This window comes from Macrobrachium nipponense, chromosome 7 (genome assembly GCF_015104395.2).
Source record: "Macrobrachium nipponense isolate FS-2020 chromosome 7, ASM1510439v2, whole genome shotgun sequence".
Classification (NCBI taxonomy): domain Eukaryota; kingdom Metazoa; phylum Arthropoda; class Malacostraca; order Decapoda; family Palaemonidae; genus Macrobrachium; species Macrobrachium nipponense.
The window spans coordinates 41,108,266-41,127,656 of NC_061109.1; the positions used below are offsets into that span (position 1 = coordinate 41,108,266).

General features: G+C 36.5%; 1 protein-coding gene and 1 long non-coding RNA gene across 2 annotated transcripts in view; one reads left to right on the plus strand and one right to left on the minus strand.

The window, feature by feature from the left end:
- The window catches only part of LOC135217486 (zinc finger protein 474-like), a 161,008-nt gene extending 146,659 nt beyond the window's left edge, over positions 1-14,349 (minus strand). The window contains 1 exon segment of the mRNA XM_064253430.1: positions 14,238-14,349. Coding sequence (XP_064109500.1) covers positions 14,238-14,265 — 28 coding nt within the window. The 5' untranslated portion in view covers positions 14,266-14,349.
- LOC135217487 (uncharacterized) overlaps positions 1-19,391 on the plus strand; it is a 79,456-nt gene that overhangs the window by 38,642 nt on the left and 21,423 nt on the right. The gene's annotated exons all lie outside the window — the stretch shown is intronic.

Sequence of the window (19,391 nt, forward strand, 5' to 3'; positions counted from 1 at the left end):
TGAGTTGTCGGAATTGCTTCGGCAATTCTTACAAATGCTTGCCAGTCGACCTTGAATTTCCAAATCAATATTCTTTGATACAAAGTACAAATTATTTACCATTCTCTCTCTCTCTCTCTCTCTCTCTCTCTCTCTCTCTCTCTCTCTCTCTCTCTCTCTCTCTCTCTCTCGTGGATTTATTAGTGGTAAAACGAAAGTAAACTAATGTTACAGAGTGGCGTGTTTAAACTCCGTAACTTTGGTGCTTAGTTTTTGCCGGCTGGACATTAATTACCTGGATACCCAAGTAAATTGGAATATAATGTAGCATTTATCAAGAATTTCCCGGGATATTTTCGAAAGCCGTTTGTTCTGTCCTTTGCTCTTTTTACTTTAAAAGGACTTTATTCGTTCATCAGGCAATACGGAGAATTGATCTGATATTCAAAGAAATTATCATCGTTAGAGCTGGACTTTATGTAATTACAGGTTTTCTGAAAGGAGTTATGTCTATTTGGAAAGTACGTACTCGCATCCTAATTTTGTGCAGCATTTGTTTTGATTATACTGCATTTTTAGTACGCATCATGATGCATGTATTTTTAAATCCGTAACCCAGTTACGTATATAAAAACAAACACATTCAACTCGTGTTTGCCTGAGTCATCAATACTTGAAGCACAGGACGAGCTCTGCATTCTCCCCGCGAAGCAAAGAGATGGATAAAAACATATCTTTCCTCCTTGGAAGCGTTCATATTATTATAGGTGCTGAGGAAGACAAAATCAGGATGACGACGAAGCGATTGCCAGGCTTACCAGCCTTGGGTTGCTTGACTCCAGATTTAGCTGAAAGTTTCAGGAAGGGTCATGGCAAGTGTCACTCTCTCAACTGAGAGGCCATCGGAACAATTACTAAAGACGCCCTTTCCCGTAGGGGTTAGTGCCGTCCGTGCACCTCACATGGTGCACTGTAGGCCTTTATTGACTTTCTTGGCAGCGTCCCTTCGGCCCCTAGCTTCAACCCCTTTCATTCATTTTAATGTACCGAGGTTCATGTTCTCTTTCTTCCATCCTACTCCACCCTCTCCTAACTATTATTTCACAGCGCAACGTTGCAGGTTTTTAAAATTTAACCTTTCTACTTCAAATATCCGTTTCAGCGCTGAATGACTTCGTAAGACCCAGCGCTTGGGCTTTGACCTCTATCTTATATTCCATTCCTAAAGGTCACTTAGAGGAAAGCGGCAGCGATGAATACCTATCGCACAGAAGAGGTTGATGTGAAGCTACCTTTTAGGGAGAGGTCATTGACCAGACATATTGCTTGTAACCCAATGTTGTCGTCAAGGGAAACAGGAAGGGAAAATGCGACAACTCAGACAGGATCGCAAAAGTCACGATATGTCATGAATAGTCAATAAAGAGGACCCAGAATGAATAGACGAGACATTCACTTTCATAGGGACCTTGCTGCTAGTGTGATACATTTCCTGCATCGACAGGTGAATGATTTATGAATGGACACTGTCTTGGAGAAAGGACAATGCTCGTCTTATATTCTAGAACCTCCGAAGGGTTATGTAACCACTTGTAGTTTTCGGAAATAAAATCGCGCTTTAGAGAAGTGTCATTCACAGTAAAGCTGAAACATGTTCTGTTCACTGCTCACACCACCCAAATATAGTCGCGGATCAAATTGTGAAAGCCAATTAATTCCGTGTCAGCGAAGTGGTCTAGCGCTGGTCGATCAGCGACAGGCACGGTTGATTTTTAGGTAGCTGCCATTTCATGCCATTTCGTCTCCAGTGCGTTAGGTCTTAATGTGAGTCACCGCTGGAAACGACAATAAAAATGTATGCACAACACGCCGCCATTTCAAAGCTGAACTTATAAAGAAAGGGAGGGTTTTATTGTCATTGTGAATGAAACTGGTGTTTATTAATAACTTTTACGTTCCGTGTTGAGGTTTGGGGTTGGAACATCACTTGAAAGAAACAGGATAAGCGGTTGTCGTTCTAGTTTATCAGATTACATACCTTCTTTAGAACAAGTTTAACCTCAGCGATTCATCCTGTGAATGTGGAAACTATCATTTGTATATATATATATATATATATATATATATATATATATATATATATATATATATATATATATATATATTATATTATATATAGATATCTGTGTGTATGTGTACTGTACTTTATGGGTAATGATTTCGGACGTAGAATTATTTTATTGATTCCCGTTATCGAATTGCTGACACAGCAAACTGTTTCTGAAGTAGTCTTTTTGGTGCTATTCATGCATCTCCCAAACAAATCTTTTGGTGAACTTTCCGTACTTTATTTCGTAACACAAACCAACTATTTTGTACATTATTTCGTAACACAAACCAACATTATTCTAGTTGATGGTGAATGACTACGACGAACTCAAGCTCGAAGATCTTAAGATTCAGTTACAAGGGGCTTGTGTTTAATCTTGGAAAACTTAGAAGAGTAGAAAAACAAACTAGTCTGGACCAATTCACGTCAGTTTAATCCTTGCTGCATATGGACGATTTTCCAACGTGTCTGGTTTTTGTAAGTGGTCTCGCATGTAGTCTCTGAGTTATTATTAATTTCGTGTTCGTAGCTGTGTTCTTTTATTTCGAGCAAATAAGTTCTTGCCGTGTGCTCTGCATACACACACACACACACACTCTGGTTCAGTGCCGTGAGTCATACTTGCTGGAAATATGGTTCGGAAGCACGTGTCGATTACCGATTTGTTGTTGTTGAGGTAGGAGACATGTCAGCCGATAATCACATCTATGAACACTCTCTCTCTCTCTCTCTCTCTCTCTCTCTCTCTCTCTCTCTCTCTCTCTCTCTCTCTCTCCTTTCCCTTGACCTTGGAAGAAGAACTCGATCCCCAAGCTAAGGTGAGACTCCATAAAAGTGTGAAAAAGCACGGCCACTTCTCGCCGCTAGGCAGTCTGGGTGGTTTACGTAGCCTGTCACCCGAGTGGGTGTTTTCGTAGCCTGACAAGGTGCACTTATCACTCGACTATATGAGTCTCTTACTGTTTAGGAATTATTTATCTTCCTTTTCAAGGTTTATTACGAACGACTGTGTCCTTGTAGTAAAGGTGCAGTTTTACGAGGTATGGTGATGTCCGTCTATTATCCAATCTGTATGGGACTCCTGATTCATTTTGTGCTAACTGGTAATTTAGTTTACGGTTTTGCTAGGAAATGTTTAGGTTTCGTGAAAGTATGGAGTAGATTTTGTCAGCATTATAATGGACAGCTCTCTGAAAAGCTATGCAGATATTGTATCAGAGTTATGCAGATGTAAAAATATAATTACGATACTTCCGTAGCTTACCCAGTGAAGCACCAGTTGTGAAATTTAAGTATTTCAATTTATGTGTATATATAGAATATATATATATATATATATATATATATATATATATATATATTATGTGTGGGTGTGTGTGTGTGTGTTTGTTTGCATGTATATGTGTGAGCACTTTTTCTCTAATAAAGACAAGTTAAACAGGCATTTTTCTACATTCTTTTTCCTTTACGTAGTTACAACAGCACAAGGAATTCTCGCCTAAGTAGGGAAATATTGATTTTTCTCTGTAGGTTGAGTGAATACACATGCAAGTAGATGAGAAATTAGCTCTCAAACCACTATATATAATATATATATATATATATATATATAGATATATATATATATATATATATATATATATTATATATATATCTATATATATATCTATATATATCTGCTTTCTATGATTTTTGCTTGATGAGTGAAAACTACCACACCAATGCTTTGAGAAACGAAGGAGAACTGAAAGAGACGCTGATATTTGATTCAGAGCAATAAGAGGAAGTTAATCATGACTCCTCCATTGCCGTAGAGGTCGAAGAAACCTTATGATTAGGCGAGATTGATAACGGCGGTAAAGTACTTTGTTATGAATTTTTTTTTTCTACTGTACCGTTCCCTAATATATGGGTCCTCATACTATTCAAATGCATGTTATGGATATATGTGGAAGTTTTGTTGTAGACTTTTAGGTTAAAGTTCAGTAGGTAAGTTGAAAACGGAACGACATATATGGGTTTATTATTAATATTACAAACTTTCGATACAATATTGGAGTCGATATTGTATTATGCAATTGACGTCGTTTAAAATTTACATCGGTGTCAGGATAATCTCCCAGTAGAAGTGCAATATATATTGAACTTTTATTATCGATGCTTTAGATTTGCTATAAGTAAAGATACCTCAAATGATTTGTGTAAGGTTACAAAAAACTAGAATCCTAGGATTTCCGGTCTTTATTTTATTTATTTTTAGTTGCGAAATCTCCTTATTCGTTAATATTTACCGTAATGATGCATTGTTGATCGGTATTTCATATTAATCATGCCAGGATAATGACTTGCGACAATACCTCCAGAGACAAGCAATGGATTTGTTGTCGCCTTTTAAATGTAAATAGTTTAACTTCATTCAGGCGACTGCCTGAAGGAGCCACGATACCCAAGGAGGCCTCAGAAGAGTAAGGTGTCATGTGGCTTCCTTTTAAACTTAAATAGTAGGACCTCATTAACGGACAATTACTTTGTGGGTCTTGTCTTTCTGATAATTAACAGCGGCCGTTAGGTAACAAACGTTTTATTATAGCCTGCTCTTCAACGTTTCCTAGATATCTTTCAGCTGACAGCAATTCCACAGAGATCCTAACTTTAACTAACCTGTACTTCACACCTAACATACTGTTTAAGTGATATAACTAAAAATGTATTAGATCTCAAATGGTATCTTAAGGGAAAATAATCTTGATAGCCGATAAGTAAAGAAGTCAGCTAAGCTGAGGTTTTGGAGGCTAAAACAAATTGGTCAGAATGGCAAATTGAAGTTAGGCTATTCTAATGTCTATTTATTTACTTACTTATTTTTACTTTTCCGTTAAAAGAAATAGGTGTGTGATACAGTTAGAAGGGTAGTGTGAATTATATATATAAAAAAAGGAAAGGAATAGAGCGAAGGTATTTGGACAGAATTCCATGGGTTTGTCTTTGTGTCCCTGAGTCTTGCTTGTTTCTAAATAAATAAAAAAGTATGAAATTGCATAACATTGGAAATTAAATGTCTTAATTGCATGTTGTCCGTGGCTGTATTAAAATTATTAGTGATCTTGCGTATTTTTTTTTTTACATAGATTCCATGTTAACCATCAGTATGGATAGCTCTTTGGAATTTTGTACAGTAATCCCCTTGCTGCGAGGAGTTTCTTTGTATATACCCACGTAATAAACAAACTTGGAGTCCATATTGATAAAGTAGCTCGCCATGATTTATTTCTTTGTAGCTCATTAGGATACAAATCATGAAAGTGTTACGTGCAAAGTGGATTATCCCCATCGTATATAATTGATTATCCTATCCGTAAAGTTATTTATACTTTTATATACGTGTTTGTGATGTATGCCTGAAGACTATATACTCATAGGAAAGGTAATGCTAAGTACTCCATTTAGATTACTTGCAAGGTATGCTTAGTGACAAAGAAACGTCTCTAGACGGCGCAGGCTGTTATGTGTTTATACAATATTAAGTGCGACAGTGTCCTTGTAAGGCCAAGTTTTATGAGGTTTTGGTGATATCAGTATAACTGGTTATGGGTGTGGTTAACACCAAGTTTAATTTGGCTCTCTTGTTGGTTGCGTTTGTTCTGTATTGATTTACGACAGCAATCTGAACAAGTGATGTTAATGAAAAAATTGAAGACTGTGATTTTATTTGCGTCTGAGATTATGCAAATGTCCTAAACAATTATAGATAAGCTGGAGAATCGTCAGATGTGGAAGGAAAACCAAACCTGATGGTTTTATCTTTGTCGCTGCTACCCTCTAAAGATAAAAGGGATCATGAAAATGCCCGTACCAATTATACATAAGTTGCAGAATCGTTACATGTTCAAAGATAGCAAAGGAACAGTACCCATTTTCTGGTTAAGCCATGTCCCTCTTTCTTCCGTCGTTCTTTAAAAATAAAGGTATTGAGTTGAACCTCATTCTCTCTCTCTCTCTCTCTCTCTCTCTCTCTCTCTCTCTCTCTCTCTCTCTCTCTCTCTCTCTCTGTAACAAGCATTCTCGGTAAGCAACGCTGCCACCCCACGTGGCATTCGGTCGTGTTGTTAGAGACGACTGCTTACGTAACACACACTGTTTACTCCCCCCGGGGGGCGGGGGTCAAGTACAGTTATATAGATTATCCGAATACTTTCGACCAAATTGACGACAGTCCGGGAAAATGTGTGATCAGGACAAGATATCGCGCAGTCGTTTGATATTGGGTGGAAGGCTGTCAGGAAAAGTACCAGTAAATAAAGCGCGCACGTTTGCGCGACCATACTCGCATTGTATATATATATATATATATATATATATATATATATATATATATATATATATATATATATATATCGATTTGTATAAGATACGTTGCCAGCCTGTGTTAGCATATGTATTATTACTCATTGGTCTTCGTGTATTAAGGGAAAATTATTTGTCATGAAACAGATAGAACTCCTCCGTTTGGGAAGATATTCCCCCCCCCCCCCCCCCCTCTCCCCCTCCCCCCCCCCCCCCCCAAAGACATCAACCGCGGATGATAGCTGTGTCATGCGAAAGAAAAAAGAAACCGAACGATTCAGGAAATCGACATCAAAGAACGTTTATAGCCTTGGCTGCCCGCTCTCGGGAAGGTTCCAGTCAGGCAGACGGCACATCATCGTGTTTACAGCTTTTTAGGGTTTGCCTTTATACGTGTTACACTGATTTAGTTTCTTGATCTTGTGGTGTGTGTGTGTGTATAATATATTATTGTATTATATATTTATATATCAAGATATATTATATACCTTATATATTACTTTATATATAAAGATTATATATATACATTCTATTAATATATAATATAATATATATATATATATATATATATATATATATATATTTAATTTAAATTAAAAAAAAATACACAGAGAGAGAGAGAGAGAGAGCGAGAGAGAGATGAGAGGAGCGGAGATAGAGAGAGAGAGAGAGAGATTTCATGCACACATGTATATTATATATGTGTCTATAGACCACGCATATATATATATATATATATATATATATATATATATATATATATAATATAGATATATGTAGTTTATAGTGATACACGTGCTGTCATCTTCTGTACCTGACTAAACTGAAAGCTTTTTGACTTTAGTAAACTGAAAAATAACAAGTAAAAAGCCATAGAATAATTCTCTTTGTTTGTGACTCATCCTGGCACAATTACATAAGCGCCCTGCCATCAGCCCCTCAGGTATTCCATCGTGCTCTGTTATGGTTAACTACAACACGGGACACGAAGAACTGCTTTATTTGGGCTTTCGCTCAACGAGAGTGGTCTATTGTCTGCCTTCCCTCACCAATTACGATTTATTCTTCTCCTGCGCGGATTTAACTTCCCGTTTTCCCCCTCCTCCCTTCTCTCGAGCTGGGGTTCTATGGAGAGGGGTTAGACATTGATTATGTCCGTGGTTAAATGACACTGGTATTCAAAACCGCTGCTGCTAATGAGTGCCAAATGACTAAAGTATCTGTTTGGGAAAATAGTTTTGATTCCGAAACGATTCATATATTATGGTCTTTTGTTATAAAAGGAAGACTTTATTGCTAACTGAATCAGCAGAATTATTGTCAGTCAAGCTTCCGGCAGTATTCTCAAACAAGTGGATGAATTCTATGCCAACACCATGGAACAGCTTCGGCTGGTACGCAACGTCCGGTTATGCAAGATCCTCAATTACCATCTGACGTGACAACAATACAAATGCTCCCCTACAGCAGTATTCAGTAAGGAAATCCTTAGGACTGTATTATGAAGTGTGTTTTATATTTAATGAAGAGCACGTTCTTGCTTGACTTCACATTCACAACTGCATTTATAATATACGTGCCTAGAAAACGAAATACGTCACAGAATCTTCTGCGTCTTGTTGAAGGTCTTTCATTGGATCGATTCTTCTTTACTTTGGAAACACGAAGATGCTGGAATAGCCGTCATGATTCTAGATTTTCAAAATGGAGAAAGAAACAAAGATATTTTGTCACTGAGGTCATAGGCCTCCTACCTAGATTTGCGTGTCAGAGGGCGTTGAGAAAGCCATCTGGTTGTGCGGAGGGACTATGGTCATGCGAATGGACTAGAAGCAAATAAATGTTTGACATTCTGTATTTTCAAGGTCAGCCGAGAGACAGTCGTTTTGCCTCGAATACAACTAAGATATTTTGGTATGTCTGCGCTGTGCTAGTACTACAAAGCATAGGGTACATGTTTTCTTTTGTGCAAATCTGAAATTTCTCTCCTCTCTCTCTCTCTCTCTCTCTCTCTCTCTCTCTCTCTCTCTCTCTCTCATATTCAAGTATAACACGACCATGTAGTATATATAGAATATATATATTTTATTATATATATATATATATATATATATATATTATATATATATTATATATATATATATATATATAATATATATATATAGGATATATATATATATACACGCAGTAAAATTTTGTGGCTTGATGATATATCTATATATATATATATATATATATATATATATATATATGTATATTATATATATATATATATATATTATAGTTATATATATTTGATATATCTATATATATATATATATATATATATATATTCCTGGTTTTTTGTTTGATTTTTTTTTTTCCATTTTCCGGTGGCTGATTGTGTTTACTACGTCCATCCGAACGTTTTTTTTTTTTTTTTTTTTTTTTTTTTTTTACATCGTGTAAAAATGGCATTGGTGAGGTCATGGCGTGTGCCTCTGGCCACTCCCCTTCATCCCTTCACAGAAAAGCTGTCCGTCAAGTCTTAATTATCGTCTATCTGCTTAATATCTATTGTGGTTATTCGTGTTTTCTTTCTAAGGTCATCGGTATTTCAGGCCCCTCGCTCGCTTTCCTCCTCACTTTTTTGTTATTCGTTTCTCAAGATTCGTTTTTTAAAAATTTTTTCTTATCTCTCCTCTCTTCAAGATGTTTCTTCTGTTTTTTTCGTATTACCGTTACCAATTAGTCGTTTTACTGCTTATTTGTGTTTATAATAAAACGTCTGTTTATTATTTCCTTATCCCCTTGTTTTTTTCTTTTACTTCAAGTACTGTCTTTTTGGTTTTTTATTATTTGGACTCTCCCTCTCTTAGTCTTTTTTTTATAGTTAAGAAACAGGTCTGGAGAGCTTTTTTTTCCCTTGTTATTTAATTTGCTTTGAGCGCTGCAGTGGAGATTGGAGGTCGCCTTCATTTTCCAGGTCAGGTCTCTTTTCAGAGAGAGAGAGAGAGAGAGAGAGAGAGAGAGAGAGAAATTCATGGGATGAAAAGAGCAAGAGAGGACGCGAAGGAGAGACCATAAAGAGAGAAAAAGAGATATATTCAGGGAATGAAAAGAGCAAGAGAAAGAGAGAGAGATATAAACTCAGGGAATGAAAAGAGCAAGCGAGGGCGGCGAGAGAGAGAGAGAGAGAGAGAGAGAGAGAGAGAGAGAGAGAGAAATTGAGGAATGAATGTCATCATTTTTCTTCCGTCCCTTGACTCTCCATCATAACTGCCTCATGTCCTGTTATTTTCCTTACGGTGGCTCGTGATAAAGGAACTCTCTCTCTTCTCTCTCTCTCTCTCTCTCTCCGTGGGCATATGTTCGTGCGGAGGCATCGTAAGTTTCAGGTAACTGCATGCATTACCTGATCACATAACAAAGATGCTGTTTTTGTTTCTCTAATATCGGAATTATTTTCTTTTGTATTTCACTTTAAATGAAAGTAACATTTTCACTTCGTTGAGGATTACATGATATTATAATGAGATAGAGAGAGAGAGAGAGAGAGAGTTGTAAAGACTCTCATGATATAATGGAAATATTACGTAGTTTGGTCCTGACCTGCTTTCCGTATTGAATACGTCTCCGGAAATGGGGTTAATGTTTCTTCTTACGGCTTTGTCACGTAAAATTAATTTTTATTAGTATTTCTTCAGTTTAGTCTTTATATATATATATATATATATATAATATATGCACACACACACACACACACACACACACACACACACACACACATATATATATATATATATATATATATATATATATATATATATATATATATATATTTGCGTGTGTGTGTGTGTCGTGAGAGAGTGATGAGAGAGAGAGAGAGAGAGTGTGTGTTTATAAATATATGTGGCAATAAAGGAGAATCTACAGCACGCCATTTAGTTCCTTCCGGCTTATTGCAGAAATATGGTTATCTTTTTACCATTATGTGGAAGATTCTGGTTGACTTCACAGAAAAACTGGACAATAGAACTTCCCCTTAACGAAAGCTGTCCACTGCACCTTCACATATGCTGTGTTTTAACTCTCCTTCTATCCTTCTAAAATTTATTTTTAACTTTTCAAGCCAGTAAGTATGAAGACGTCTTTCGTTCATCAACACTGAACATTTTCACATCATGCCTCCCAGCATCTAATCGTTGGGTATGACAACATTCTTTAAAAAAATTGCTCATCTCTCTCTATATCCATTTTATTCCACGCATACTGCACTGATCATTTATTATAGCCACTTCTCTTTTTTATTATTTCGTCCACATTCAGCAAACATTTCACTTCCACGAAGAAGAAATTGCTTAGCAATCCCGTCATGCAACACAAAAAAATGTTCACGTCACCAGGCATAATCTATTCAGGCCGATTGCAGGGAGGCCTGTACCCTCCTCCCTCGCCTATTTTCACCTTCTGCCGTCGTCCGTAAAAGCGGGAAATTCCAGATATTGTCTAAAAGGTACTAACATCCAGTCTTCCACCATCCATAGAAGTATAGGTCACTCCATTTGCCATTTTTTCATTTCCCTTATTCTCGCTTCTATTGACTTTCAATTTGCTCCACCTTTCAGTGATGCATGAATTGATCGAGTTTGGATATGTCTGTGCCACTATTTTTAGCTGCTGGGTTGCTTCATGTACCACATTTGTTCCTCATATCAGGAGCTTGGCCATGAGTTCTGTACCTTGGTCCTCATTTTAGCCTACATCGATCCTTTTTTTTATTCTTTTGACATGCAGTTTAGTACATATATTCAGAATATTTACAGGTTGGGATTAATGGTTATTAATATCAACGTATTATATATATTTAATATATATATATATATATATATATATATATATATATATATATATATATTTATATATTATATAGCTGCGACTATTGTTTTTTTCTTTTCTAGAACCACCCCTGTTAATACAGCCCATATATATATATATATAATATATATATATGTATATATATATAAATATATATATATATATATATGATATATATATATATATCTATATATAGATATATATATATATATGTATATATATATATATATATATATATATATATATCGAAGAAGAATAAGGTATAGGTCAGCCTAATACATATAGTGTATATATAATATATATCATTCCTATGTATATATATATATATTTATATATATATATATATATATATATATATATATATATATTTCTCGAAGAAGGAATAAAAAAACAAGAAAATAAACTATAATGTAAACATGTCTTGATATGCATATAATATTATATATATATATATATATATCATATATATTTATAATATATGAATGAATATTTATCACATCACTGTGATTCATATAAATCATTCGAGCTACAAATGTCCTTTAATATCTAATTCGCTCTATCTCGGAATTTATATATTTTCATATATGTACCGAGGAGGAACAAAAACTTTTTTTAGTTGATAATAATTTTTTCGTACCCCCATGGGATCGAAGCACCGTCCAGTTTGAACGGGGAACGAAATCAGGATCGGACAGTGACGGTACCGAAACGGCTATCAGAGAGGCTAAAGGTTTATATCGATTCTGACCATTACAAATCAACGCCGATCTCGTTGTATTTTGTAATTAGAATCGATATGAAACCCCCTCCACCATGCTATATATATATACATATATATATTATATATATTATACATATATATATATAAACTTTTGAACCTCCAATATTTCCATGTTTAAACAGCTAACGTCATTTATACTCCTAACGTTAAGTTTTTCATCTTTTTACTCCAGAATCCCTTAGTATAATAAATGTCAACGCATATGACGCAACGTAAGAAAAATTCATTGAAATAGTGTAAATATCTTTTGTCGGAGTTGGCCGAATCAGGCAGGGCCAATTTACGTGTTTGAGTCTCTCTATTATTATAGAATGAAACGCATTCCTCTTGCAACATATTTCCTCAGTCGAAGAAAGAGCTACGAAATATTTTTCAGTGTAGTCGGGCGATAGTCTGCAGCTGGAAGGTGTGACGTAAACTTTTCTTTTAGTCACTGTGCTCATATCTTTATTTTTATTAAATGTCACTAGTACATGCCATTAAAAGTAGGACGTCAGGCTTTGATTACATCCTTTTGAACTTCAGAAGCGAAGGTATGTAAGCTATCTGGAACCATCTCTTCAATGTATTCTTGCTTAGCAACAACGTCACAATTGTTCGAAATAATGATTAATATAACGGTAACGTCATCTTCCACGTTGACTTAACTTGTATTACCAAACCTTTTCACGCACGAAGGAGAAAAAAATTATTAAAAGTTTCTTGTAACGAAGTTCAAAGGGCGGTGATGATGTCACCTGGCCTTCCTTGCGCGCCCGCGGACACGTACAGATACAGGCGTACTCCCTCGTTGCCTTCCGCCCACGTATAAGGGTTTGTATCCGTTTGGTGAACTTAACAGCCGCACTTTCACGTCATAAGCGAGAAAGTCTAGGGATGACGCGAGCATTATTTTTATTAAACTTCTACGGGACCCTTTTTGTAGCGGATAATTTATTGTGCTTTCGTTTATATAACTTCATACATTTACGGCTGCAACAGCGAACGTCGCTCTCTCTCTCTCTCTCTCTCTCTCTCTCTCTCTCTCTCTCTCTCTCTCTCTCTCTCTCTCTCTCTCGTGTCACCTGTTTTTAAGTATTCTACGGTACCCTTATTGCAGCTGTTAATGTTCGTTTAAATAACTTCAGACATGTACAGCTAAAACAATGAATCTCTCTCTCTCTCTCTCTCTCTCGTTCGTCAGCTATTTTTAACTCTTCAACCAGTCATTACAGTTATCGAAGGTGGAAAGTTTTATCTCCCTTTCTGAAGGTAATGGCAGGAGGGCCGGGTAGAAAATATCAGCCGACTTGTATTGATAAAGTTATTCAGTTTGAATAACTTTATCAAGGAGTAGTATTTGAACATCCATGTCCTGCTAACAGCAGACAACAGTGCACTCCAATCCACTTGTGTAATCGCTGATGAATAGTGTGTGATCTCAGAGTTCAGTGACATTTCGTGTTTTACGTTTTACTGTTCTCTTGCGTTGCAGCGCCTCGCTTTTCGTTGGTTATTGGCAAACAATAATGAAGTTCATGTGTTCGGTCATCAGAAAATAGTATTGATCAAAAGCTTAGGTTTCGTAAAAGGCAAATTAATTTGACTGAGTCTCATGGCAAATCGTGAGGATACTTCGAAAACTCTCCTCTGGCTCTCTCTCTCTCTCTCTCTCTCTCTCTGTTCAACCATCAAATGTAATGGAAAAAGTACACTTAGCAATTGTATATATGTATGATAGCTATATATATAATATATATATATATATATATATATATATATATATATGTGTGTGTGTGTGTGTGGTGTGTGGTGTGTATGTGTGTGTGTATGTATTATACAAACATATGTACGTATATATGTAAATATATATGTGGATAATATGTATGTATGGATGTATGTATGTCCGTATACACAATCTATATAAACTAGAAAACCATAAATCTGTCATGTAGAGGCGGACCAGAAATCATGATGTTTTTCCAAATTCCCAATACGAGAGGAGAAAAACACTTTTACACTTTTCATCGTGGAAAAGGAAAAGTCCCACGATTTACGTTCGTTTCACATTAGTCACACACGAAAACCGTCCTCACGAAGAGCATACGAAAAGGTGATTTATCCATTAGTATTTATGTAATCGTTAGTGTTGGCTGTATATATTTACGAAGACTTCCACAGACTGACCTTTGACGAATATCGTTACGTCGGCCATCCTCACTGCACCTGGGTCAAGCCAGAACTGATCTCTCTCTCTCTCTCTCTCTCTCTCTCTCTCTCTCTCTCTCTCTCTCTCTCTCTCTGTTACTCTGTCTCTTTCTCTCTCTCTCTCTCTCTCTCTCTCTCTCTCTCTCTCTCTGTTACTCTGTCTCTTTCTCTCTCTCTGTCTCTTACTCTTTCTCTCGCCCTTCTTGCCACGCGAGATAAAGCATTGTGTTCTTGTTTGTATGTATGTGCCTGCGTGTGTATGTGTGTGTGCGTGTGTTTGTGAGTGGGTTCGTGCATATACATCTGATGAAGAGTCCAGATTTTGGGGGACTTTATTGGCGAGTGGGTTTGCGGGTTCAAAGGTCGTTTGGGTTCCGATTGTTGTTGTTGCCGAATAATTACTGCAAAGTTAGTTCCTATTTCATTTAAGGTATCAGTGTTTCAGTTAATTTTGTTTTTTGTTTATCGCTTTCTGTTATGGTGTGTCGGGAATGCAACTAGGTTTCGAAGTATTAGTATCCTCAGAGGAAAGTTTGTATCATGGTCTGCAGTGCAATATGAAGGAGCATCTAAACTGATAATGTTTGCCTTTTATGCCCAAGTATGTAAACGTCTTCAGGGAATAAACAATGCGTAATCATTACCCCACCAAATGTAAACATCTTCAAGGCATAACCATGGAATGAACATTACCTTGCCAAACGTAACCCAACCGGAGGTTACCTCGGTCCAAAAATACCTGTGGTACATTGCCATTACCATCATGATCTCTGCTGCGATTGGTACCCACGTTGAAATCGCCCACCGACCCAATCACATGACTCATGTTGTGGGTTTCTTCGCCTCGTGTGTTTGTGTGGGTTCGCCAAGTGGGAGGTGGTTAAGGCACGGAAGGATGTGCACAGATCTTCGGGTGATGTGTCTGTTGTTTCAGAGAGAGAGAGAGAGAGAGAGAGAGAGAGAGAGAGAGAGAGAGAGATGAGGCTGTGATAATTGTAAAAATGGGATATAAAATAAGAGAAATTTCAAGTGTACACACACACTCACACACACACACACACACACACACACACACACACACACATACACACACACACACACATATATATATATATATATATATATATATATATATGTATGTATGAATATATATATTTATATATATATATATTATATATATATATGTTTAAATATATATACATATATATATGTGTGTGTGTGTGTGTGCGCACATATATATGTGTGTGTATGTATGTACGTATGTATGCATGTATATAATCACGTGAAAGAAGCAGGGAAACACTTTCACCAGAAGAAGGGTTGGTAAAGGAAGAAGCTGTAATAGGAGTCTTGAAACTAAAACGAGTTATTTATAAATCTATGTAATTCATCATTGTTCAGAGCTTAAAGTGTTAGATGATATACCCGTGCTGTTGTGATGAATTTAAATATTGTTTCATAAAAAGTTGACTATATTTACGGAGTCGATCGTCATGTATGATGAACGCGGATATGTAAGAAAATCCCTGTCAGAATGAAACCGGTAAATAAATGCAAGAGATTTGCTGCTCAAGATTAAAAAAATGCTGGAATGATCCAAAGTTCGTGAACTGAGGATCGATTCCTATTCCGTAGATTGGGAGGCGAGAATAGACCTTGACGATTTTGGCATCTCAAAGGTCATGCAGTACCTTTCGTTTCGTAATCACTCTGTTCTTTTGCAACTAGTGAAATGAAATCGGGTTTCATTATCATGGTCGTGTAACGTCTTTATTTTTTCTGTTTTTTTTTCGATTCTGACTCCAAGTCTCAGGAGATCCTTTCCTTTTATATTGACTGATCAGAAAATTTGGTGAGTAATTGTATGCGAGATTTGGGGTGGGGGGATAAAAAGGGGTCGGGCATTTTTTCGTTGTTGGTGTTATTGTAATTATTGTGGTTGTAGAAGTTTTAATAAAACCTTTCATCTTGTTTTATTTATAATGCTAAGCATTTATTGGTTAACTACCAGCGGGTTGTAACATCTTCCATTCACCCTATCTCAGTAAATTGTAATGCACTTAAAATTTTCATTCCTTCTGTATCAAAATTTTAATTCCTTCTGTAGCAGTTTGAATAAATGCACAGGGAAGCGTTTCAGTAAGAGTCTTGAGCGCGTTGTTTATTTACGTAAGCAAAACAGCACAGTTTGCATGCAGAACTAAATGAGAGAATTAGTGTTTAAATGGTTGCTCTGTCATAGGATGCAATTTAGAGATTACGAACACGCTAGCCTCATTTTCGTAAGGGATTGCACTGCAGAGGAAGGAAGATGGGGGAGAAGAGGAGGCCATAATGGAGTGAATGCAGTGTATAAAGAACTGGGCCATTATATTTGGAAGACAACTACTTAATGGGGAGAGAACGACCTTAGTCGACAGAACATGCCAGTTGAGACAATTAAATTATATGATTTTTCGTCATACTTTGGTCGTCATGTTCAGGGAAAATGAACCTGGAAAATGTATCGTAAAACGGCAATTCTGAAATGCAGTCGTGATGTGAGGGATAATGAACCTTGAGTCTAGGAAATATCGGGATAATTACAAATAATTGGCGCCCGGTTATTTTTTTTTTCTTTGCGTCTTTAATCCATAAGGACACAAAATAATTTTTCTTTATTACACCGTTTAATTCTCGACTACCCGTGTGACCTTTGAAAATAGCGTTTAAATGATTTGAAAAGATATATGAAAAGGAAAGATAGATATTGATGTTATGTAAATAGCTTAAAAATTTCGAAGAGAATTTGAAAAAGATGTGAGGATGGAGGTTAAAAATGACAGGAAAGAATATTTAGTTTAGTATATATAAAATCGAAGTTAGTCAATAGAAAAATATCGGAACATGAATAACAAGATTGAAGAAAGATTTAGAATAAGATTGGCAGTTGAAAAATGTGGAAATCTGTAAATTCAAATGAAGACAAATGCAGTTGAAAAAGTTAAGGAAGAGGAATTTGAGAAGTGGCAGGTGACGTTGATGAACTTCGGTGGAGATATTTCTGCAAGTTGCTGGAAGGGAACGTGAAAGAATGCAGTAAGGGAGTAATAATGTATCTTTTACAATAGGGAGAAATACTCCGTAGGGGGGTAGTGCCGTCAGTGCACCTCATGCGATGCACTGCAGGCATTACTTAAGGTTTCTTTGCAGCGTGCCTTCGGCCGCAAGCTGCAACCCTTTTGTTCCCTTTTCTGTAACTCCTTTCATATTCTCTCTCTTCCATCTTCCTCTCCACACCATCTTCTAACAATTGAGTCATGGTGCAACCGTGAAGTTTTCCTCCTGTTAACCTTTCGGTTTCAGCGCTGAATGACCTCGTAGGTCCCAGTGCATGGCTTTTGGCCTAAATTCTATGTTCAATTCAATTAAATTCAATAAGGGCGAAATAATGTAAAGGTGGAATGACCTTTTTAACGGAGAACTGGAAGAAGCGATGAAGGAATTTTGAAAATGAAAGATTAAAGTCTATGTAAATAGAAAAATGAAAAAAGTCAGTCTGAAGATAGCTTATGGATCTGTAGAAAAAAAATTTGAAAAATAAATGCAAAGATTGATAGGTTAATAAAGAATTCACGTAACAAAAATCACAATCAGGAAAACGGGCAAAAGCAAAATGATGAACTTCCTTTCAGGACATGTTTTTAACTAATTTTCAGATACAGTATTTCACTTTTGTCTCCTTATATTTTCGGTATTTCATAGAAAATCATGTATGATATTTATGGCGACACATTTCTTTTCATGACATGCAATAGACGTCATTTAAATTTATACCATTACGTAAGAAAAAATATATTTGTTTATGAGCAACTCTGCTTTTTCCATTTTTCTTACCAAATTTTGTACATGCTTTGTATGGCCTAGTGTTTTGGGCAAATGGATGGGTCGCCGGTCAGGAAATTGATTAATGGAAGGCAAAGGAGGTCAAGAATATTGCCAAACCTTGTTACCTGTCTCGAGCTAGAAAATAGATGTTTCTGGCCAGATAATGATTTGTGAATTTTCTTTCGCCTTATTTAGAAACTGTCGTTATAAAAAGAGAATCCAGTCGCTGCTCACTGAGAGAGTGGAAGCAAGTGAGCGACCTTGTATTATTAAGTAGGCAGTGACATCGTCAGGCAGAGATCGAGACAGGGAAATCGGGGGGCGGGTAGTGAAACCTGTTTTGTGGGACACCTCTGACTCATGGAACTAGTTGTTCCCCCCGCTGAGAGAGAAGAGAGAGAGAGAGAGAGAGAGAGAGAACCATAAATGGTAGGTTTCTCTATTCGCCATAATTCGTCAGTTACCATTTTACTTCTTCGACGCACTACGAAATTATGCTATTTTAGGAAGTTTGTGCAAATACCTTTTGTAGGGTAGTCGGAACGCTCCCCCCCCCCCCCCCTACACCCCACTCTCTCACCCCACCCGGCTTTTATTTTTTTTTATAAATTGATTAATAGGAGCATCTATGGCGCATATTTGTGACAGCAAGACCACATGTTCATAGTAATGGACGTAGCTTATTGGTTAGCACACAACCAGCGTTCGCAGATCTTAGTCTGCATCACAGTCTCTATAACTAGGCCTTCCACATTCTTGGGGTCGAGTTACTTTGCGTGACGATACATTCAAACCTGCTTTAATTTATTTATATATCAATGTATTTATGCGTTATAGGTGGAAAGCTATGTATTGCAGTTCTTGTTAACTGAACCCATTGAGTGGTATAATTTTTGCGATATTCGTTTTCTCAGTATATGGATTCTTTGCATTCTCAGCATGAATAATATTAATAACAGGATATTTCAAGTCATCTCATCATTTAAATAGTTTGGGTAAAATTTCATTGCGTCAAGGCACCAGCATTGTATACCCAAACGCATGATGACCTTACCCTTACGAGTGGGTATGGGATCTTATGCTACAATCTAGAACAACATTATGTTACAAACTGCGTCCTGTTTTCAATACTATTGTTTACCCATCAGTATTGAACTAAGACCAGTATTATTCTTGTAAGTGGCGTCAGTGTTTCAGAACTGAATAGCTAGTAGTGAAAATGTTAATGAGATTATTTTTGCACTTGCCTTCGTCTTCGTAGTTCAG